The 24380-nt window shown below is 35.7% G+C and overlaps 1 protein-coding gene across 1 annotated transcript in view; it reads right to left on the reverse strand.

Annotated features, from left to right (window-relative positions):
• Nucleotides 1-23741, reverse strand: part of trpv6 (transient receptor potential cation channel, subfamily V, member 6) — a 30804-nt gene extending 7063 nt beyond the window's left edge. Inside the window, exons 1-13 of the mRNA XM_022674296.2 lie at nucleotides 23620-23741; nucleotides 20289-20449; nucleotides 18384-18481; nucleotides 16631-16753; nucleotides 15041-15181; nucleotides 13657-13755; nucleotides 13339-13514; nucleotides 12233-12379; nucleotides 10568-10647; nucleotides 4683-4818; nucleotides 3766-3852; nucleotides 2918-2994; nucleotides 412-577 (exon numbers count right to left, since the gene is read on the reverse strand). Coding sequence (XP_022530017.2) covers nucleotides 412-577; nucleotides 2918-2994; nucleotides 3766-3852; nucleotides 4683-4818; nucleotides 10568-10647; nucleotides 12233-12379; nucleotides 13339-13514; nucleotides 13657-13755; nucleotides 15041-15181; nucleotides 16631-16753; nucleotides 18384-18481; nucleotides 20289-20419 — 1461 coding nt within the window. The 5' untranslated portion in view covers nucleotides 20420-20449; nucleotides 23620-23741. The remainder of the gene's footprint in view (nucleotides 1-411; nucleotides 578-2917; nucleotides 2995-3765; nucleotides 3853-4682; nucleotides 4819-10567; nucleotides 10648-12232; nucleotides 12380-13338; nucleotides 13515-13656; nucleotides 13756-15040; nucleotides 15182-16630; nucleotides 16754-18383; nucleotides 18482-20288; nucleotides 20450-23619) is intronic.
• Nucleotides 23742-24380: the final 639 nt, after the last annotated feature.

The raw sequence follows: 24380 nt of genomic DNA on the forward strand, positions 1-24380 counted from the left end.
AAGTGCTTTACTCAACCAAATAAACAGTTTTCAGGAGAGAAATCTGTGTAGATTAACATCCAGCGCTCATTTGACTTCGAAAGAAAGTGTTTTTTAAGGATTACAATTTTGTTTACTTAACTTAGCTTTACTTGACTTAGTTAACCTACCCCACCTCCACCACCCAGCGGCGAGACCTGCTGAATTAGAAGGAAAACATGGCAACGCCCCTGTTCCTTACTAGTGTTGCACAATGCCCATTATAATATGTTGCGCCATATGTATGAAAATAGACCAGAAAGTAGATCTTTATTGATAGTGCGCCTTATAATCAGGTGCGTATTTATAGTGCGAAAAATCTAAAATTGAATTTAATCAAGAATAATATTTGAAATATAAAAAGGGTAAAAATATTTCACACAGTGAGATCACCTTCTGGATGACGATGACGTACGGCCCGAGCATCTCAAAGCCTCGAGCGAAGTAGAGGACGTTGCACCAGCCGAGCACCAAACACAAAGCCATCAGCACCGTCTCACCCGGCATCTCAGTGGTCCGCAATATACACAGGAACACCACCATCACAGCATACGTGATCCTACACACACATACAATACAAAATAAATACAAGCAGGGGCATCAGCTTAAGTGATATTGTAAAAAATAAAAACAATTTTGATCTGTTTAAACTGTCTGAATTTAACATTAATACTGAGCATGTCCTCATCACCTACTCAAACTCATAACTCAGAACCTATTTCTACACTATCTATAGCTCTCCATTATCTCTTTAACACCAACACTGAGCGTGTGCCCATCACCTACACACACTCACAACTCATAACCTGATTCTACATTATCTATAGCTCTCCATTAACTCTTTAACATTAACAATGAGCATGTGCCCATTACCTACTCACACTAGAGCTTAGATCAGGTCCAAAATATCCAGCCCGACCTGGCACGAGTCCGTGCACACACTGTTCACTGCCATCATGAGCCCGAGCCTGATTTAAACCCGACATTTTTTTAGTAAGTAAAGCGTTAAAACTGAGCTTTTTTTTCAGAATGTTCAAATGAGCGAAATCTGTTCAGAATGATGTTAATTACCATTGCGACACTAAAGAAGCACAGACATTATATTTTTATAAAAATGTTTATAAAAGGTTAAAACATTTAAAATGATATCATGATCCACAGGCCTAAACATTGGTAAAATAGGCTACAATAATAATGTCTGAATGGCTTTCCTCTAATCTAATAGAATTTAACATGTTTTAAGAGTAGAAAAAAACTATTCTAAATGGACACATTTTTTATATTGAGCTTTTAGTTTATGTGCAAAAAAAACAGTAATAAGGCTATGCACTGCACAGCGTTAAAAATCAAGTGCATAGTACAGACAAATATAATATTTATCTGAAATAAAAATAGCATTTAAAACAGACGCCTGCGTCACGGATTATTTTCTTAAGCCCGAACTGACCCAGCTTCAGGAAAGTGGTGGGAAATCTCGGGCCGACCTGGCCTGAGTTTGGGTCGGGCCCCGGGTCGGGTCGGGTTCGGGCGAAGAATCTAAGTTCTAACTTACACTCGTAACTCGTATCTCCATTATCTCTCTGTACAGTTGTTTTTGTCCTGTTATTTGTTTGTGCTGTCCGGGTCGACCAGAGGGAGATGGGTTCCTCTTACTGAGTCTTGGTTCCTCCTGAGGTTTTTAGCTCTGAGTATGAGGAATTTCTTTGTCACTGCTGCTGCTATCACCATGGTGATGGATTACTCATAAAATGCTTGCACCCGTATCTCTGTAAAGCTGCTTTGTGACCACATTTATAAATAAAGATACGAAATATACAAACAGATACGAGATACGAGATACGAAATATACAAACAAGCAGCTTATATATTGAACATATCGGTTAAGGAAAAGTGTAAAATATGCCAAGGAATTAATTATTTAACAGATTTCTGACAGAAGCAAATGTCTGTCTACTGAAATTCCCCCTGGAAGCTTATATATATATATATATATATATATACATACAATCCTGATAACCACATAAAACATTTAAATCATTAAATTACATTAAAATTAAAATTAAATTAAAATAGTAATTCAAGGGCGCCGAGTTGTCCAGTGGTCTAAAGCGCTGCTAGTATGAGCTGGGAGGTTGCAGGTTCGAACCCCCCCCCTCATGCAGCTTTGTCATTAAGCTGCTGGCACTCAGAGGGAGTAAAATTGGCCCTGCTCCCTCCGGGTAGGTTGATGGCGCACTCTCTCCACATCACTCCTAGGGTGATGTCTGCAGCACAGGGCGTCTGTGAGCTGATGTGTTGGAACCGAGTCGCTGCGCTTTCCTAATGATGCTCTATTAATGATGCCTCATAGATGCTCAAATAACATTCGAGTTAACAGTCTGTTAACTCCAACTGAATTCTAAGTTGAATGTAAGTTATTTTCTATTGAATATAACCCTACACCTAACAGTAACCCTATACCCTAACCCTAACCTTTAAAAGTTTAGATTTTTATTTTACGGTTAGATTTTATGGTTGATTAAAGGTTATGGTTAATTTTAGCATAGGCTTGTTAATCTTTTTTTTTTTTAGCTACGAGTTAATTTGTTGCATTTGTTAGATATTCGGTTGAATCTTTGTTTGGCTATAAACACCCCGCGAGACAAAATAGTTCCATTGTTGCTCTGTTTGTAGCTGCGCTGTTTGGCTTGTAAGCGCTGCATCATTGCTAGGTTACCTGTATGAGGAGGAGTAATACATGGAGAGATTCAGTTACAGTGCATTACCAGCCAGTGCAGGGTGGGAACTAACTGTGGTATAATGGACCATACAAATAAAGTTATGGCCTAGTTATTTGTTTATCTTAATATTACTAATAGAACAGGGATCAAGAATTATTAAAAACGTTTTTCACACTTACAGAGTGGCGTGAAACGGTCCTCCGAGCGCCGACTGACCAAAGTAGCGCTTCGCTCCAACTCTTAGGATGTCAGGAATCTGAGTATAACCACACGTGTTTGGATTTAATAACACACACACACACACACATATATATATATATATATATATATATATATATATATATATATAGACAACAACAACAATAATAATAACATTAATAAATACTGCCGCAAGCAGCAATCTACGGGTTCAAGCACAAACTGGCACGATGATGCCTACTACAGCATACGTCATTGATGTGTAAGAAGATCTAATATAGCCTAAATTCAAGAATTTAGATTAGATTAAAGGTAATTAAAAGTCTTTCACCAGTTATAATTTTTTACTAGAGGCCTTTAATCATGATCAGTGCTTAATTTCATAGGTTTTGAACAAACAAATCAAAATTCTTGTCAATTTCCTGACTTGACATGTAATTGCATGGTTGTTTTAATTATAGTTCTAAAGCAAAAATCACCAGTTGTTTGTGACAATTGTAGATGTTTTGAGAGCTGTAGTAATTTGTACTGTTTACTTGTTATTGAACATTGAAGGGCATGCTCTGCTGAGTATTTTGATGATAAGTATATCAGGATTGTCCCCCCCCACCCCCCGCCCATTGGCCAAATGTTTTTTTTGTCGTCCACCAATAAGCACTGAACCTACATCTATATACCAAGTTTCGCATCTGTGTACGACTTACGGTTCAGACTGCAAAACTGCTTTTTCAGATAATAATAATAATGCTGTGCTGTTATTGTTTATCTGATTCCTGCTGATGACGATAAAGACAGTTTTTTAGTGTTGTGTTTTATTAGTTACACCGACCTCCAGCAGCAGAATGATGAGCGCTCCTACTACACTGATGATTTCTCCAACCAGCCGCAGGTGATCTGCATAGGTCACGTAACTCTCCTACACACACACACACACAAACACACACACACACATATAGTGAAAAGTTCTGTTTTTTTTTTTTAGATATAATGTAATAAAAATAATTGAAATGTTATTTTTTTTTCCATTATCACACAACCATAATATTATCTCACACAAATAATATTGGCAATATATATTTAGATTTGTTATTTGTTTGCACACAAAAAATATCACAGGTGCATATAAAAAGTAATAGAATATCATTAAAAATGACTTATTTCAGTAATTCAGTTAATAATGTAAAACTCATATATTATATAGATGTATTACATACAGAGTGATCTATTTTAAGTGTTTATTTATTTTATTTTTGATGATAAAAAACACAAAAATCAATCTATCAGAAAACTAGAATATTATAATAAGACCAATTGGTACTTTTGGCAGTGTGGGCAGTGTGCCAAGTCCTGCTGGAAAATGAAATCTGCATCTCCATAAAAGCTGGTCTCTTCATTTCCAAATGAAATGTAAAATGTACTGATAATCAGTGATGGTTTGCAGAGACATGTCATCTGCTGGTGTTGATCCACTGTGTTATATCAAGTCCAAAGACTTGGCACACTGCCCACACTGCCAATTGGTCTTATATATTATTCTCTTTTTCTGAGACAATCTGTGTGTAATACCTCTATATAAAATATACGAGTTTCACATTTTGAACTAAATTACTAAAATAAACTAAAATAACTTTTTAATGACTTTCTATTTTTTTAGTTTTATTATTTAGATAACACCTGTTTGAAATTACACCTGTACATGTGTTATTGGATGTTATGTAATTTTCCCACGTGCAGATATATACTTACTTTTACAGTTTTCTGTATTTTAACAGTCTGGTCTATTTCTGATTTGGTGTAGTTCTCTGGAATGTCCTTTAGGGGGCGGTGCATGCAGCACAGAGTGAAGGTCCCGATGTAGAGCAAGTAAACCAGCAGCAGCAACCTGCAGCAGAACACAGTCTCTCATAGGCTCCCATTCAACATTTACACAATGTTTAAATGTAATTATGTAATTATATTACTATCCACACAATGTTTAAGGGTATTTCTTGATCAGAATATTGTTGGAAAAATATTGTATTAATTACGACAGTATTCTACTGCAACAAACAATGTGACATAACATTTCACACTTTAATAAATAAAGTGCACCTGATATTTAAACTGTATGAAGTAGGCCTGTTGAGATAATTAGATATTCTTACGGTATATCAGCACAACTAATATCAGCCCAACAATGATATATTATTCCCATATACAGTACCAGTCAAAAGTAGAAGTAGAAGAGGACAAACCTCTTTCCATTCAGTGTGTTTTCCTTCTTTTTATGATTTTCTACATTGTAAATTTAATATTGAGGACTATATTAAAGCTATTCAGGAACACATGCTGAATTATTCTGTAAACTAAAAAAAATGTTAAACTGCACATTTATCTTTAACGACAGATCTGCAGACTCTGGGTGAGATTTTAATCTCAGTGTCTTGAGGTGAAGGAGAGTCACCTGGAAGAGTTTTCTCAGTGTCTTGAAGGAAGGAGTTCCTGGAGGTGCTGAACAATAGTTGCTGCTTTTCCTTTCCTTCATAAGCTGTGAAGCTCCAGCTCATCCCAATTAAATCACCTCAAATCACCATCTCAGTTCATCAGGTTTAGATCAGGGAATTATTGAGGAGGACAAACAATTTTTTTTTACTGTTTACTACGAAAATCCAAATGTGTCCCTTAGGGGTGTGACGAGATCTCATGGCACGAGATCTTCATAGGCATTTCATAGGCAGTTGTACTAATCCCTTAGCTCTGTACTGTATTTAAAAAATGTTCTGTCTCTGTTTGCACTTCAAGCATAGTCTTAATATGACTGGTTATGGTTATACATAGTTAAATTACAAGAGATTTAGGAGAAAAAAACACAAACCATAGACTTAATATGACTGGTTGTGGTTTGCACTTATTGTTTGCACTATATACAGGTGCTGGTCAACGAATTAGAATAATTTGAAATAGTGCAATCATGAAATTCTTTGAATGCATTTTTTGTGCAGAAAGCAAATCAGGTGTTCACCGCACCTGTCCTACTCGTTAGACTAATCACAGAACTCGTTACCTGGAAAAAAGTTCGCTCAGCTGAGCTTTCCAAAAGGCCCATTTAGGCCATTTAACTGTGACACTGTTGTTTTATTGAATTAGAATAATGGAGAAACTGTTTCATTGAATTAGAATAAATGCTCGAATTTTTGTTTTCTGTGAAGAGTGTTCACTGTGCAGTATAAAGTCAGGGTTGAGTAGAATTTCTAAGTTGTAAAATCAATCATGGGTAAGCAGCGCGACCTCTCAACCGGAATAGTGGCTCAAATTCAAGCCCTTCACCAACAAGGCTTGACCCAAACTAAAATTGCTGAGCAGCTCGGCATCAGCCAGTCTTCCGTCTGCAAAGCTCTCAAGAAAAACTGCAGCAAGCGCACCAACTGTTCCGGCATCCGAAAAACTTCTGCTCGCGACAACAAGCAGCTGAGAAAGATCGCAGTCAGCAACCACTTCCGAGCTCACCGACTTGTGGAACAAGCAGACCGGCGCTGACGTCTCCAGATCAACCACTTACCGTCGTCTGCGCGAACTTGGCTTCAAATCTCGCGTTCCAGCAGTAAAACCGATGCTGAACAAGAAACAAATGGAGAAACGGCTGAAGTGGGCCAAAGAACACGGCGAGTGGACTGCTGAAGACTGGCAGAAAGTGGTCTTCAGTGACGAATCACGCTTCTGCATCTCCTTCGGTGACCAAGGTCCTCGTGTCTGGCGTCGTGGTGGCGAAACCTACAACCACGAGTGCGTGAAAAGATCCGTCAAGTTTCCCCAGAGCGTTATGGTCTGGGGATGCATGTCCGCTCGAGGTGTAGGGAAACTCTGCTTCCTCACGAAGACTGTCAATGCTGCCGTATATCAAGATGTTCTGGAAACGTTCCTGATTCCGACTGTTGAGGAACAGTTCGGCGAAGAAGACTTCATATTTCAACAGGATCTTGCACCGGCTCATGCGGCAAAGTCGACCAAAGATGGGTTCACTAAAAAACAGCTTGAAGTTTTGGCATGGCCGGCCAACTCGCCTGACCTCAATGTCATTGAAAACCTTTGGTCCATCGTCAAGCGGAAAATTCGCGACAGAAAGCCTACTACGCTGGACCAACTGAAGCAGAACATCGCCACTGCCTGGGAAGCTGTGAGTGCGCAAACTTGCGACAAGCTGGTCAAATCGATGCCGCGGAGACTTCAGGCAGTCATACAAGCCAAGGGAGCAGCCACAAAATACTGAGAAAGTGATGATTGTAATTATAATAAAAATTATTCTAATTCAATGAAACGGTTTCTCCATTATTCTAATTCAATAAAACAACAGTGTCACAGTTAAATGGCCTAAATGGGCCTTTTGGAAAGCTCAGCTGAGCAAACTTTTTTCCAGGTAACGAGTTCTGTGATTAGTCTAACGAGTAGGACAGGTGCGGTGAACACCTGATTTGCTTTCTGCACAAAAAATGCATTCAAAGAATTTCATGATTGCACTATTTCAAATTATTCTAATTCGTTGACCAGCACCTGTAAGACCTAGAAAAGTTTTATTTTTATTTTTTATTCTTATTTCTATTTCTTATAGAATCAATGTGTGAGAGAAACCAGTCTGTTAAGTTTGCGTTATATGATTTTGTCAAAACAAAAACTCTAGTTTTCAAGCCATTTTTCATTTTTGACGTTTTCTTTAAAATTTTATTTTTAAATCTCGTCTCGTCTCGTTCTCGTGAACCCAATATCGTGTCTCTTCACACCCCTAGTGTCCCTTAATAGTTTTCATGTCTTTATTATTAATCGTCAATGTAGAAAATAAATTAAATAAATTAAATAAAAAAACAAACATTAAATGAGAAGGTGTGTTGAAACGTTTGACTGGTCCTGGATACTGTCTGATGTGTCTGTAAGTTGCACAATACGTACATACAAGGCCTCAAAGGTGAAATAAGGAAAACAGACACTTTAATTCAAATCCGTCTTCTGAAAAAAGGTAAGGACACTGTAACTGTGTGAGCTATGTTTACAAAACACCGCGGAATACAGAGATATATCAGACTGGATCAGTGTAATAAGACACGCTGATGTACTATTCTGAATTCCCTCCAGTCTGCAGATCAGACCTGATTAAATCCAGCAGTGCTGAGCGTGTGGAAAAATCTCTAACATTATTCCCATGTTACAGTGCTGGTATGTATCTGTGTGTGTGTCATAACCCTGAGATAATTAAACTGATAAAAGCATCAGATGTGGTTTTCTCTCCATATTTTTCTCTGTATATTGTAAGGACAGTTTTCTTTTCTGCCAGACAGGGGCGCTGGAGACTAGGGGCCTATTTAACAATCAGTCACAATCAGCTTTAAAGACAAATTATATTTTTATGTCAATATAAACTCACCAATTTTATATCCGTTGACAAATAAATTGACCCTGTATTAAGATTAATGCCGCCTTTTAATACCTTGAGTTTGCCCAATTCACATGCATACACCTAGGGCTGCCACGATTAGTCGGCGTAATCATCAACAGCGACTATAAAAAACTGTTGACACAGGATTTTATTTTTCGATGCATCGTTAATGTGTGATGGCGCGAGAGAAAGTAATAAAAATAAATGTGTATTTTTAAATATAAATGTTAGATTGAGCTTCATAACACTGTCTAGTGAGCAGCATATAGGCTTACAAAAGTAAACTTCTCCAATTAAATAATATATTAATATTTAAAAAACCCACCAGAAACCCCGACAGTCTCCACAACCTTTCTCTGCACTGTATTACGCTGATCAGAGTCGATGTAAATCAGCAGGGATTGATCATCTCTCGCTAGAATCTCTCGCTATCTTTAAGAAACTCCTGAAGACAGAGCTCTTCAAAGAGCACTTACTCTCCTAACACCTCTAACTAACTACCTTCCACTACCAGATCAGGAGAATCTCTCACTATCTTTAATAAACTCCTGAAGACAGAGCTCTTCAAAGAGCACTTACTCTCCTAACACCTCTAACTAACTACCTTCCACTACCAGATCAGGAGCGTCTCTCACTATCTTTAATAAACTCCTGAAGACAGAGCTCTTCAAAGAGCTCCTACTCTCCTAACACCTCTAACTAACTACCTTCTACTACCAGATCAGGAGGATCTCTCACTATCTTTAATAAACTCCTGAAGACAGAGCTCTTAAAAGAGCACTTACTCTCCTAACACCTCTAACTAACTACCTTCCACTACCAGATCAGGAAAATCTCACGCTTCTCAGTTTTCAGACACTGTGCTAATTTAATCATTTGAACATAGGGGCTCTGACACTTTTATGCAAATGAGCTGTTGATTGCCACATCATATTTACGCTGCTATTAAACGTAAATAGAGGAATCAATGTGAGTTGGGCAAAGCGGAATCATAAATGTGTCGATTGTAAATTGTAAAGGTGTTAATCACATATTAACAATATTCTGTGATTAATCACAATCAACATGGTGATTAAAATGTTCATGCTGGTATTTACCTGAAATTTGGCAGGGAGGCGTATAATAATAATAATAATTGTGTAATTAGATTTTTATTTTTTATATTTTCTTCATACAAATCAAAACCCCTCTGTCTCTCAAAAACTGCCGCTTTCCTAAAGCACTGCAGAAACTCAAGCAGCTGACGGGTTTCTGGTGTGAGGGGCGTGTCATAAGTGATTACCTGAGTGTCTATTGGTCAGATTCACACTGTACCTAGCACAGAATCCACCAATACAGTGGAGGGAAATAAGTATACATCTATTTGATACACGGCTGATTTTGCGGCTGAAGTTTTACCATCTACAAAGAATGGAGAGGTGTATAATTTTATTTTAAAACACACAGCCAGGTCTATTAAGTTGTGGCTCTATAAGAAGCATTTCAAGGTCCTAGAGTGGCCTAGCCAGTCTCCACACCTGAACACAATAGAAAATCTTTGGAAGGAGCTGAAACTCAATGTTGCCCATGCAGGGACAGCCCCGAAACCTGAAAGATCTGGAGAAGATCTGTATGGAGGAGTGACCCAAAATCCCTGCTGCAGTCAGTGTGTGTGTGCAAATTTGGTCAATAACTACAGGAAATGGCTAAACTCTGTAATTGCAAACAAAGTTTCTGTACCGAATATTAAATTCTGTTTTTCTATTGTATCAAATACGTATTTTATGCAATACAATGCAAATAATTATTGAAAAACCATACAATGGGATTTCCTGAATTTTATTTTAGATTCTATCTCATAGCTGAAGTGTAAAAAATCTGTGAGTGTTTACTTAACAGTAGTTATGCACCAGCCGTTAAATACAGGAAAAAATGGGATCAAACTTGTTAATGTGATTAATTTGCATTAAAAAAGTATCCAGCTTAATTAGGAGTGTTAAGATGTAAAGGATGACAGCACTAAAATAAACATATAAATCAATCCCTTTCTTTATTTTAGTGCATTTACTTTTAGCAGTAATAATTGTTTAAGATGATCAATTCATATGTACAGGGGTGTGAAAAAGTATCTGAAAAATGTAAGTATGACAAAAATGCAAAAACAAAAGAAAACAACTATTCACGCCACTGTACATTAAATTCAGTGCAAACCTTATTTTTCAGTGTGTTTTTCAGTGTGTTTCCTTACCTGAAGTAATATTTCCCATAAAGATTCCACTTCAGAGTGATGAGCTCCTGGACTGGGGTCACCTGCAAGATGCTTCTGGCCTGCAGGAACAAATAAAACACAGCATAATATACACCAAATTTAAAACGTATGTGAGCAATCCCATTAATGGAGGCATTCAGCTACTTTGAGTGGCTTTGACTGCTGACATAGGGGTGCAAATGCTCTCTCTCTCTCTTTCTGACACACACACCCACACACCCACATACAGCTTGTTTAGTCCCTGCAGTGAAGTACGGTCAATGAATAGGACTACAAATGTGGAAATTGTAGTATGTAGTATTAACTTTTTTTTATTTATTTTTTTTTTAAGTTTTTTACTTTAGATTCTGGAGGAAACAATGAATGTGCACTTTTTGCCCATATCATTTGTGAAAAATTAATCTGGTTTAGTTTTTTTTTTTTAATCAACAGATTAAGAAAGGCTGGAAATTGTCTATAAAAAAAGGAACATTGAAGTCACACAAATGTAGTAGCCATGGTGTGAATTATATAATGACAATTAATGGGGTCAACTTTTTATTCAGGGTATAAAGAAAAACAGAACAGGTGCTTACTATCATTACTCTGGTTTACAATCATGATGGCTGTAGGTGGAGAAATTGGCCGTGTCCCTAAAAGCATTTCTCCTTTAATCCACGTGCTTTTGTAGAATTTTCACCTAATAGTATGGCGTCACAACAATGTCAAATGCCTGGGGTCTAATTACACATTGCACCAGTAAGAGCAGAGTGTGAAGGTTCAATTATCAGGGTAAGAGCACAGTTTTGCTCAAAATATTGCAATGCACACAACATTATGGGTGACACACCAGAGTTCAAAAGAGAACAAATTGTTGGTGCACGTCTTGCTGGAGCATCTGTGACCAAGACAGCAAGTCTTTGTGATGCATCAAGAGCCACGGTATCCAGGGTAATGTCAGAATACCACCAAGAAGGACCAACCACATCCAACAGGATTAACTGTGGACGCTTTAAGAGGAAGCTGTTTGAAAGGGATGTTCGGGTGCTAACCCAGATTGTATCCAAAAAACATAAAACGACGGCTGATCAAATCACGGCAGAATTCAATGTGCACCTCAACTCTCCTGTTTCCACCAGAACTGTCCGTCACCACGATAAATTATTGTGGTCTAAAACCAGGTGTTTCAGTTTCATTGTCCAACCCCTGTAGATAAACCCAAAGTTTGGATTGTTAGCATAGCTAGCTAGCTTGCCTGCTGTCAGTCTTTGCTTTCTGAAGCATGCTGCTGGCAGTAGGCGGTCAGTCACAAAGCATGAAAATATCAGCCAATGTCATTCGCTGAGGGAGGTGACCCCGCCCCCAAACTGTCAAAACCACTCCTTTCAACACTCAAGCCAAAAACTCCACTTGAGCAAAAACAGCAGCTGCTTTTGAAAAATTTGAAATAAAAATATAAAAAAAACAAACAAACTGTAATTTGCACCCTGGTTGTTACTGCATAGAAGCAAAGGTTTTAAAGATTTAAATTAACAGATTGTAATAATAACTGACTGTAATGATAATCAATAAAGATATGCACTAATCTATTGTAACTTGCTTCGATTACATTTAGTAATCTATTTAGTAATTAAGTAAATTTTTTATACACACACACACACACACCTCTCTTTTCTGACTGCAGACGATCAGCTCCAGCACAGACATGTCGTCCGTCCGGGAGTCGATTTCAGTGAGATCGTACAGGTAAGAGGTCAGGCACCCCAGGTTCCACTGGACAATCCGTCTGCTGTTCACCATGTGCTGGAAAGCCTGTGGATGCAGATAAAACATCATTATGTCATAATGCCGCTTATATACTTCAGAAACAATAAGTACTAATACTAACTGACAACAATAGTGTGTGAAATTACTACAGCATTCCAATTTCCAATCACTTTAGCTTGTTTTCATTCTGTCTTCTCATCGTTCAAAAAAAAAACCTTATCCAGATAAATCTCTCCATCCAGATAAAGTGAATCTGATTGTGATTGGATGTAAAGAAGTATAAACATATACCATTTTGATAAATTATTGGTTTATACTCGATCCATCACTCCTGCAGGCCTCTCATGACTTAAAAGAACTTGAGCTCTTGAAATGTCCAACCTAAGTTTCTTTAATATATTTTTTTCATTGTATTAAATGCATTGATTGTCAATGGGTATATATGCAGCTCAAACACTAGGGAGACAAGTTCATCCCAAATTTATCAACATTAACATTTTAATATATATATATATATAACATTATAGTCATTACGGCTTTTAGAAATATGTGTTTGGGGAAAGGGGGGTAGTATAAGCACTGTAGGACATTGTGGTCTAAAGTGCTGCCTCTATGATCAGGAGATTGCTGGTTCGAATCCCGGTCATGCAGCTTGCCATCAGCTGCCGGTGCCCTGAGAGAGCACAATTGGCCTTGCTCTCTCCAGGTAGATAGATGGCACTGTTTCCCCTCATCAACCATAGGGTGATGTTAATCAGCACAAGGCATCTGTGAGCTGATGTATTGGAACTGAGTCGCTGCGCTTTCCTCCGAGCGTTAGCGCTGTGATGCTACTCGGCAATGCTGCAATGCTACAGTAAAAAGCTTGAGTTGATACTTCTACAGAAGTATTTTAAACACTAGTATCTATTCTTTTTGACACTCTTTTTTATAATTATTTGACTGATCGACAGCAATGTATCTCTACAATTATACTCAGTGTTTATAACAGAGGAGACTCTCACCACCACGTTTCCCTTCTTGGCGGCGAGTTTGAAAGGCGTGAGGCCTCTGTAGTTGGGTATCTTGTCCAGTGGTATTGTGGGATCAGTCTTTTCATCATTCGTCAGCAGCAGGTCAAAAATCTGACAGGAGATAATTTTGTTGGGCTGCATCACCAAAATGTGTAGAATAGTGTTACCTGTTTAAGAGAGAGAAAGAGAGAGAAAGAGAGAGAGGGTGAAGGTGATGTGGTACGGATGGTGTACTGTAAAAAGAGTACTCTTAAAGTAAAAGTGCTCTATTATGTGTAAATCTGAGCAGAAAACGGATTTGTCTCTTACCCAGCGAGTCCTGAGCGCGTATGTTCGCTCCAGCACTGATTAAGTTGGAGATGATCGGTGTATTACCAATGCAGCTCGCAAATGCCAGGATGTGCTCACCTACAGAGATATGTAACACCAAAAAGCAGCTTAGTTTGGTAGCTCATGGAGATGTCATGGGTCTGGTATCATGGTGCGGGGTGCAGTTTCATACAATGCAAGATCACTTTTGGGTTTCATTAAAGGAAATTAAGTTACGTTAATGAGGTCTTGCAACCAGTGGCTGGTTGAGAGCCAGTTTCATCATCATCTTTCCTCAAGTTTGCACTTGAGGAAAGAACTTTCACAGTTCTTGAAATGTTTTGCATTGACTGACCTTCATTTCTTTATTAAAAAGTATTTTTTTTCATTACCTGTTTCTCATAATAAGGATTAGAATATTACTTAAATAGAGCTATTTACTGTATACCAACTAGGGGTGTGCCATATCATATCGTACGCGATAATATCGCCAACATTTTTTTATATCGTGAACGATATTAAACCCTGAAATATGGTGCCATATCACCCACCCCTAATTATCACATCAGGGTACTACTTTTTTTCAGTTTTTAGCAAAAGAAAAAATTCACACTGTTCTCATTTCCCATTAAATATCTACTAGAGACAGATTATATCTGTCCAGTATCATTAATGTTACTGCATCACTGGATATAATATATGGAGTGCATAATTAGTATTGTGCAGTAGTGTATTCTTGAATAAAAACTAAAAAAAATCAGTGTTTTGTCATATCATCATATCGTCAAGAGTATCGTTATCGCAAAAATACCATAAAATATCGTGATATTATTTTAGGGACATATCGCCCACCCCTAATACCAACTCTACCTCTTCACAACTTTACAACTGATGCTCTCAAACACTTTATTAGGAGGCAAGAAATCCTGGCCTAGTTCTTGCCTTTGATTGACTCTTGATGAGTTCAGCACAGCTGTTAACTGAAAGCATGAAATTCCAGGTGACTCTACCTCATAAAGCTGACTGAGAAAATCCAGCCACGATGAGCAAAGCTATCTCTATCTAAGCAAGAGGGGCTACTTTGAAGAATCTAAAATATATAACATATTCTGGCTTGTTTAACAATTTTTGTTTACTTAATAATTCCATGTTTTTTCTCATAGTTGAAACACTGAATTTTGCCTGGTACTGTAAAAAACCTTGTTCCTGGTAAAACCTAGTCATCCTTTAGAATAGCATTGCAGACCCACACTTCCTTCTGGGTATTATTAAAATGTTTTTTTTTTTTTAAGGTTTTATCATATCGCCAAGAATATTGGTATCTCAAAAGTACAATAAAATATCGTGATATTATTTTAGGGCCATGTTGCCCAGTCCTACTTACCGTAATAGAACAGTCCTCCTCTGCGTTTGCGGAAGTACATGCCGGTGGCTCTGGGCGTGGAGACGTCAGCCCCTCTCTCGATGAGCTCCTGGACCAGATTTGAATTCTGGTTGATGACGGCAATATGAAGCGCTGTTAAGCCTGCAACAATACCACAACCACACAACTCTGACATCACACTCAATTAACATAAACTATATAACACAATGAAACCTTTAAATTTTCAAAAAAAAAAGTTTCAATTTCAACGATTCAATTTTGATTCAGTTACATTGCTACGTTTGCTATTTAGTGTACATTAATTACACTATATTATACAAATATATGGTTTATTTTTAGGTGTAAAAAGACGCATTTATAAATTCTGATTCTGATATGCTGACAATCACGAGGAATGTAATTATCGTACGAAGTATTTAAAATGATGCAATACAGAAAAATCGGTACCACTCTAAAATAAGACTACCTTTATAAAGGGTTTATAAATGGTTTATAATTAGTTTATTAAGGGTTAATAATTAGGTTGTAAATGCCTTAAAAATCATTAATAATCAGTTATAACACATACGTAGAAACGGCAACAATGACCTGTTGTTTGCCAGATAGTGAACCCACAGCCTTCTATATTGTTGTTATTTCTACGTATGTGTTATAACTGATTATTAATGATTTTTAAGGCATTTACAACCTAATAAGTAACCATTAATAAACTAATTGTAAACCATTTATAAACCCTTTATAAAGGTAGTCATATTTTAAAGTGGTACCGAAAAATCTTACTGTGTAAGCTGTTGATATCTATTTTACTAGGTGCATAATTAAAATAATGACTGTAACTGTTAAAATCAATTAACTCTGAAGTAAAGTAGAACATATTTTTATTTTTTATTTTTTTTTATATTTGACAGAAATGTGGTAATATTTGTTAACAAGAAACTTTTAAAAAGTTTTTAATCGTTAAAAACGCAACATTCATTTGAGTTTAATGCAAATTAATTAATGTGATAAAAATTTTAACTGCCTGGTGATGTATTACAGCTTGGAAGGTAAATTACTTTCTATTCATACAGACATTTGGGCTCTCTCCACACAAACATACACATACACAAGCAAACAAAGTCAATACCACATTTCCTCTTACCTGATGGTTGAATGTGGAATATGGAGCTAGACTAATGTATTGAACTTTACCATTAAACTCAGTAACTCAGCAGATTACAATATTCTAGTTTAAAAAGCTTTAAAACTACCCTGAGATATTATAAAACAGTTTAAAAAAGCCTCTAGTCTGTTTGTCAGGCCTAAACCACAATACACTATTATTAATGTCCCCCTCCCAAAAATACAGATAATTCCCCAAAATAAAAGAATTAATCGCAGAATTATATTGAGATTGATCATATTATTTTTCAAGCAATTTACACCACTAATTATATATATATATATATATATATATATATATATATATATATATATATATATATATATATATATATATATATTAGTGTACTTTAATAAATAATTTCCTTTTTTCTTTCATTTGTGTGTATGGTGTGTGTGTGTAGTTTGTGTATGGTGTGTGTGTTGTACCTTCATACAGTTCACCAGTCATGGGCTCGTTGATGAGTTCTGGCGCTCCCTCCATCAGAGCCACCGCAGCTTCGTAACTATCATGCATCACAGCCACGTGAAGCGCGGTCTCACCGAGAGCACCTAAACACATACGCAACATTCACTCATCAGAGTAGAGAGATACAGCAGATTTACACTGAAATACACATTAAAAAAATGATGCGTAAAATTTACTTTAAAAAGTTTCGCAACTTTCTGCATTTGTTTTTTTTAAGTAAATTTAATTTCCGATAAATTTAAGTAACTTCAACTCGGTTTCAAGACTTAAATGTTACATAGAGTAAATAAGTGAACTGAACTTCAGTCAATCCTTTCTTTTAGTAAACTTTACTTCATTTCTGCATACAATATTACCTAATGAAAATACACATTCAAATATTTACATAATCTTAAATATTTATTTTGTAAACAGACCAAGTCTCACTGTCTCAAAACATGGATGGCATGGAATACATTATTTTTAGTATACTAGTATAGAGATTGTATTACATGCCATCCATGTGTTGAGATATTTGTGTAATATGTGTGTTTTAACTAAAAATATTTAAATTTCAGGAATTCTAATATATTGTGTATCATAAATTATTTGAGTAATATTGTATAAATTAAGTAATTGTAATTAGGTAATAAATTAGGTAAAGTTTACTAAAATAAAGGATTGATTCAGCAAAAATAAATGAAGTAAAGTTTACTAAAAGAAAGGATTGACTGAAGTTCAGTTCACTTATTTACTCTATGTAACATTTAAGTCTTGAAACCGAGTTGAAGCTACTTAATTTTACATAAAATTAAATTTACTTAAAAAAAAGCGAATGCAGAAAGTTGCGAAACTTTTTTCAAGTAGATTTTACACATCAATTTTTTCAGTTTACATCCAGAGGCATCTAAAGGTAGAAATATAGAGGCTAGGATTTAAAATTCTTTTTTAGTAGAAGTTGAAGTATCAACTCAAGCATTTTACCCTTTAATTAAAAGTGTAAAAGTACTGCTTTTAAAACTACTTGAAGTATAAAAGTTAAAGTAATGTAAGAAGAAAAAAAATGCAATTTTCACATAACACATTTTTCTACAAGCCATAATGACTATAATGTTATATTAATAAAATGTTAATGTTGATAAATTAGGGATGCACTAGGCTCTCTAGTGTTTCAGCTGCATATATGCCCATTGAAAATGAATGAAAAGTCTGGTATCATCTTAATACTAGGCTACATACGTCAGCTATGTTTTTGCTGGAGTGTGGGGGGGCGTGGCCTATGTGTGCAGGTGTGATGGATCACAGTATGAACCAGTAGGGTGTTGGAATTAAATATGTTTATTCTTCTCTACATCCAATCACAATCAGATTCACTCTATCTGGATGGAGAGATTTATCTGGATAGGGCTTTTTTTTTTTTTTTAAAGATAAGAAGTCGGAATAAAAACAAGCTAAAATGAAATAGGAGTAACGAGGCAATTTTTAAAATGTAAGGAGTAGAAAGAGTAAAAAATCGTCTGAAAAATAATTACTCCAGTAAAGTATAAATAACCATCATTTCTACTTAAGTAAGATAATGAAGCATTTGTACTTAATAAATCAACTTTCTCTGTAGTGGGCGGGGTTTAAACACAACTCTAAATAAATCACTTTCTAATACAGATTTTTCCAGGTAAACTCATGATGAAAATTGGATACAGTAGAGTGTGAAACTAGCTGAAGGAAAGTTCTCACCTCGCTCAAAGATATTGGTGGTAGCACAGTCCAGCAATTTCTTAATGCAGCCCACATTGTTCACACTGGCTTCATAAAACAGGGGGATGTCATTCACACTGAAGAGAGAGAGAGAGAGAGAGAGAGAGAGAGAGAGAGAGAGAGAGAGAGAGAGAATCAGAAGTGATAGAGAATATACAGACATATAGATTGAGCTTGTGGTATTATTAACACTATAACAGTATTACTGTGATTGATTAATGTTATGTTAAAATGTTAAAAACAATAATTGTTCGTTTGTAACTGCGCCGTACTACATGCTGGAACAGGAACTGAATGAGTGAGGGGAGGGGTTACTCCCTCAGTTCAAACAATACATTTAATTAAGCTATTATATTTTTAATATTTGAGATTCATTAATCCTTATTTAATTTGCTATTGATATAAAGATATTAAGGAAGAGACTATAGAACAGGGTGACATTCACAAATGTGCAAATTTTTGAGTTTTTTGAGTAAGTTATATTACCTAAATGATACATATGTATGTATGGCTTACAGCCAATGAAAACCCAAAAATCAGTGTCTTAGAAAATTTGAATATTATATAAGACTAGTTGGTACTTTTGGCATTGTGTGGGCAGTGTGCCAGGTCCTGCTGTAAAATGAAATCCACATTTCCATAAAAGTTGTCAGTAGCAGAGGGAAGCAAGAAGTGCTGTAAGATTTTGTGGGAAAACAAAACTGCACTGACTTTAGACTTGATAATAAAACACAGTGGATCAGTGATGGTTTGGAGAGACATGTCATCTGCTGCTGTTGATCCACTGTGTTTTATTATCAAGTCTAAAGTCAGTGCAGTTTTGTTTTCCCACAAAATCTTACAGCACTTCATGCTTCTTCCCTCTGCTACTGACAACTTTTTGCAGATGCAAATTTCATTTTCCAGCAGGACTCGGCACACTGCTCACACTGCCAAAAGTACTAATAGTCCTTTTAGACCAGGGGTGTCCAAACTACGGACCGCGGGCCATTTCCTTTTTTGGAGCGGCCCACAAGGTATTTTAGAAATAGAATGAAAGTTGGCCAGTTGTTAAGCAGGTTTTTATAATGTGAGATTCAAAGTTTGAACGCTATGTGTCAGAAACGAGCCAAAGAGTCTAAAAGCGGAGAGAGTGCGCATTTCTAGCGCAGAAAAACAGGCCAAAGAGTCTAAAAGCGGAGAGGGTGCACATTTCTAGCGCAGAAAAACGGGGCAAAGAGTCTAAAAGCGGAGAGAGTGCGCATTTCTAGACCGGGAAAAGGGGCAAAAGAGTCTAAAAGCGGAGAGACTGCGCATTTCTAGCGCAGAAAAACAGGCCAAAGAGTCTAAAAGCGGAGAGAGTGCGCATTTCTAGCGCATAAAAACGGGGCTAAAGAGTCTAAAAGCGGAGAGAGTGCGCATTTCTAGCGCAGAAAAACGGGCCAAAGAGTCTAAAAGTTGCCGTAATTAAGGAGTTTAATATTAAGAGACATCATGAAATTAAACATCAATTTGAAAAATCTGAACACTGTCAAAGATAAAGATAGTAAATCAAGTAAAATGGTGTTTAAATAAAATAATTAAAAAAAAGTATTATTTAAAGTGGTACATTTCATTATTTGTTTTATTACAGAGTCTGTGGCCCGTGACTTCAAATATATTTCTCCTTCTGGCCCCCAACAAAAAAAGTTTGGACACCCCTGATTTAGACCTTCATAGTCTAGATTACTTCAGTGTTAATTGAATGAGAAGGTGTGTTCAATTTCTGACTGGTACTCTGTGTATTTACACAGAGTGTGTGTGTGTGTGTGTGTGGACATGTGTGTAATTTATAATTTTTGATGATGATGATGATGATGATGATGATGATGATGATGATGATGATGATGATGATGTGAAAATTACCATTTGGCCTGAAGAAAAAACGTCTCATCCAACATCTCGTTCCATCCTTTTCTGTTTTGGAGGCGGAAACGAATCTGGCTCCACCAATGATTGATCTCTCTGGGGGCGGACCGCATCAGGGTCGGGGACATAATAACAGGGGCCTTTTCTGAGACAAAAGACTGACAAGACAATACAAACAAATAGTTATAAACATCATGCAAAATAAAACTTCAAATAATAATAATAATAATAATAATAATAATACACTATACAGTGCATTGTGTTACATTGATAAACTTTTTGTCTTAACTTAATATATTTTATGCTAAATTATTTTGTTAAAATGGAAAATAAATAAATAAAGTCAATCGCAGGTAACATGCTGATTGGTTTATTTTACATAATGCCTAAAACACATTGTCAAGATGTCAAAATGTAGCCAATTAGATTGCTTGTGCTTTTTAGAGCAGTACACCATACCGTTTTCATACTGTGGACATTTTTGGGCACATTTTTTTTACCATAAAAATCCATTCAAAAGTGTACAAAAACTTTTTTCAAATATTTCAAATGGATTTACAGGTCATATTTTTTTTTTATTAGAACTACATATTTTACTACACATATAGAAACAGTAATGAAAACTGATCCAATTTAACTATTGTTTTTTTTTTTTTTTAAATGAATGTACATCTGTTTCCATCAGAAATAAATGGGGCCCCAACACTTCATCTCTAATACCAGCTGTGTTTGGAGGAGCTGCTGGATGAAAACCAGCTATTGGGCAAAAGGTTTTGTTACCGACATTCAATTAAAAGTCTCTGGACACTGTTCTATTAGCCAACAGTATTTGCAACTAGGGGTGGGCGATATGGCCCTAAAATAATATCACGATATTTCACGGCATTTTCGCGATAACGATACTCTTGGCGATATGAAAATATATTTAAAAAAATTATTTCAAAAATACAATATACACTGCAAGAAAAAAAAAAATATTACATGCAATATAATATACAATATTGCACACGCCTATAAGTGAGATATTAAAAAATACAAGAATTTAATCAGATTTGTAACAGAAGTCCAGAATGATCCAGAATGTCATGATAGTAATAATAATGGACTTCAAATATCTCCATATATCCAGGATTAAAGTAAAATAAATGATACTGGACAGATATAATCTCTAGTCTCTAGTAGATATATAATGGGAAATGGGATGGGTGATATGGCACTACATTTTAGGGTATTATATTGTTCACGATATTTAAACATTTTTTACGATATTATCAAGTACGATACGATATGGCACACCCCTATTTGCAACCCATTCCACATTTTAGCCAAAAGTCTCTGGACACTGTTCTATTAGCCAGCAGTATTTGCTTTGCATTCCAACATTTAGCCAAATGTTTTTGGACTCCAACATTGATCCAAACGTTTCTGCACACAGCTCTATTGACCAGCAGTTTATGCATTCCCCCATTCGGGCCAAATGTTTTTAGACACATCTCTATTAGCCACATGTATTAGGTTTAAAAAGTCTTATTACACACTACAGTCACCAGTCTACAAAGTTTTAGTACTTATTTACAGATTTAAACCCAACAGCAGCATTTAACCCTTGTGTGGTGTTCGGGTCTGTGGGACCCGTTTTCATTTTTCATCAAATGATACAAAAAAATATTTTTTCTAAATCAAACTCATTGGCATTGGCTCATTTTTTGTGAAAAACATATATCAAAACACATTTTCGATAAACACACACTGTACACCCCCCCCCCCCCTACACATTTATATTACATACAGTATGTTTGGCCAAGGGCTAATAAACATTGCTTCATTTGTAAATTTGAAACTAAACAAATTTTCTACTCATATATTGAGTTTAATTCATTTTCTTTTACATTTTATTAAAAAACTAATAAAAAAAAGAGTAGCACTTTTTGAAAGAAATGTAACATAAGAAAGGTAAAGGGCAAATATTAACCATGTAAGCTGTTTATATTGCTTGCAATTTAGGTGAAGCAAGCATGTGTAAAGCATTTTAATGTAGAATTGCTTAATGTTGCTGAATTAAATACAAGTAACAAAGTAAACGAGTAACAAAAATATGAACACCACACAAGGGTTAAACAGTTTTACTTTCATGTCAGAATGTAAGGTGGCATAATATAATTAAAGAGCGCATTGGATTTAAGGTCCTATAGCTTTACTTTTACTCAGCCTTCCAGCAGTTTATAAACTTTTTTAACATTAATAGTGCTCTTTTCCAAGCCAACATAAAGTTTTTCTTCATGAACTTTTACCTTTCGAATGTTATTTCTTAAAAGTAAAAGGTTAAAAGGTTGTGCTTAGATGGAGAAGTGTAAAACTTAAAAAGTTCCATGACTTGTTTTCAAAGGTTTTGTTATAATCTTAGGTTTTATAATATAAAGTTTATAGTATTTAAGTCAAAATATTAAAAACAAAAATACAATAACTGAATAATTTTACAGCTGACCAACCAGAAGTTTGTAAAAGTGTCATTATATACATTTCCAAAATGTTAATGTGAAAAAAATATTTTAAATAGTTTTAGTTTTTTTTTCTATTGGTCTACTGCTCAGTGTAAAAGTGCTGAGAACCAAGAAAAAAAAAACATAATCAAGAGGAAGATGGATGATCACAAGCCATCAAACAAAGCTGAACAGCATGATTTCTTGGACCAGGAGTGGAAAAAAATATCCAAGAGCAGTGTGTAAGACTGGTGGAGGAGAACATGATGCCAAGATACATGAAAACTGTGATTAAAAACCAGAGTTATTCCACCAAATACTGATTTCTAAACTCTTAAAACATTATGAATATAAACTTGCTTTCTTGGCATTGTTTGAGGCCTGAAAAAACAATGTTTATTTTACTTAAACATATATCTATAAATAACAAAAACAGAGAAACTGATTCAGAAACTGAATCAATTCGTTTTTTACGGAGGCAGTGTGTGTTTTTAACTGAATTTAACAAATTGTAAAACACTACAAAAAGATTATGGCACATTGTAAACATGCTATGTTTAAATAATTTTTTTGTCTAGCCCATATACATTTGAGAAATTAGAATTAAAAGTACTGCAATAGGAAATAATAATGTAAAATAATAAAAAAAGTGCCAAAAAAAGTACAAATATATCTAAATGCCTAAACTATTCTATGCCACTGTATAGGCTCATAACTTTACTTGAGATGTAAGTTTACATAACAAGAATGCGCAAAAATGCTGCAGAATTAACTAAATAACTAAATTATCTATAAATAAATAATTACTCTAAGACAAATAATCTACAATCATAATTTGAAACACTTACCTTCTGCAAAAAATCCACCAAATTAAAGACTTTAGACTTTAGAAATGTAAAAAAAAAAAGAGCAACACTAACACAGAACAAGGTGCCTTTAGAGCGCCTTTAACAATAAACAGCAGCTGCAGTGTGGGGCTGTGTGTGAGCTGTATTTATAAGGTGGTGGCGGTGGTGAAGCGCTGAGGGAGGAAGGGTGACGGAGGAGGACAGAAACAAAAAGATGATGAGAGCATGAAGATGAGGACAGGTTAGACAGAACAGAAGGTACAGAGAGACCATCATCAGCTTTTTTAACACGACCACAGGCTAAAAAATACAGGAGGAGGGTCTACACCTGGCAGACAACATTTTCTTGGACTTTAACGTTATTTATATGAGTTACTTCCACAGGGTTTTTCATATTTTATATATATATTTAATCCCACCAGAAACTAAACTAAGACTACTTCCCCTAAAAACAAAATGCCAAAAAGCAATATTATTGCAATATTACATTTAAGGACTGTACAGTAAGCGCGTTATTCATGTTTCCTTTTTTAAACTAACATAAATAAACAGTTCAGCATAAATTAAATAAAGAAAGCAACTGTTTATACACTGAAAAAATAGGGTTCACTGCAAAATTTTGGTTATTAAAACACCCTGCTTACAGTGCATAACAGGCTGGGTGACATGGTCCGAAAATAATATCACAATATTTCAGTGTAGTTTTAATAACAATATTAATGGCAATACAACATTACATTTTGTATATATTTCTTTGTGAT

Source organism: Astyanax mexicanus, chromosome 6 (genome assembly GCF_023375975.1).
Source record: "Astyanax mexicanus isolate ESR-SI-001 chromosome 6, AstMex3_surface, whole genome shotgun sequence".
Lineage (NCBI taxonomy): Eukaryota > Metazoa > Chordata > Actinopteri > Characiformes > Acestrorhamphidae > Astyanax > Astyanax mexicanus.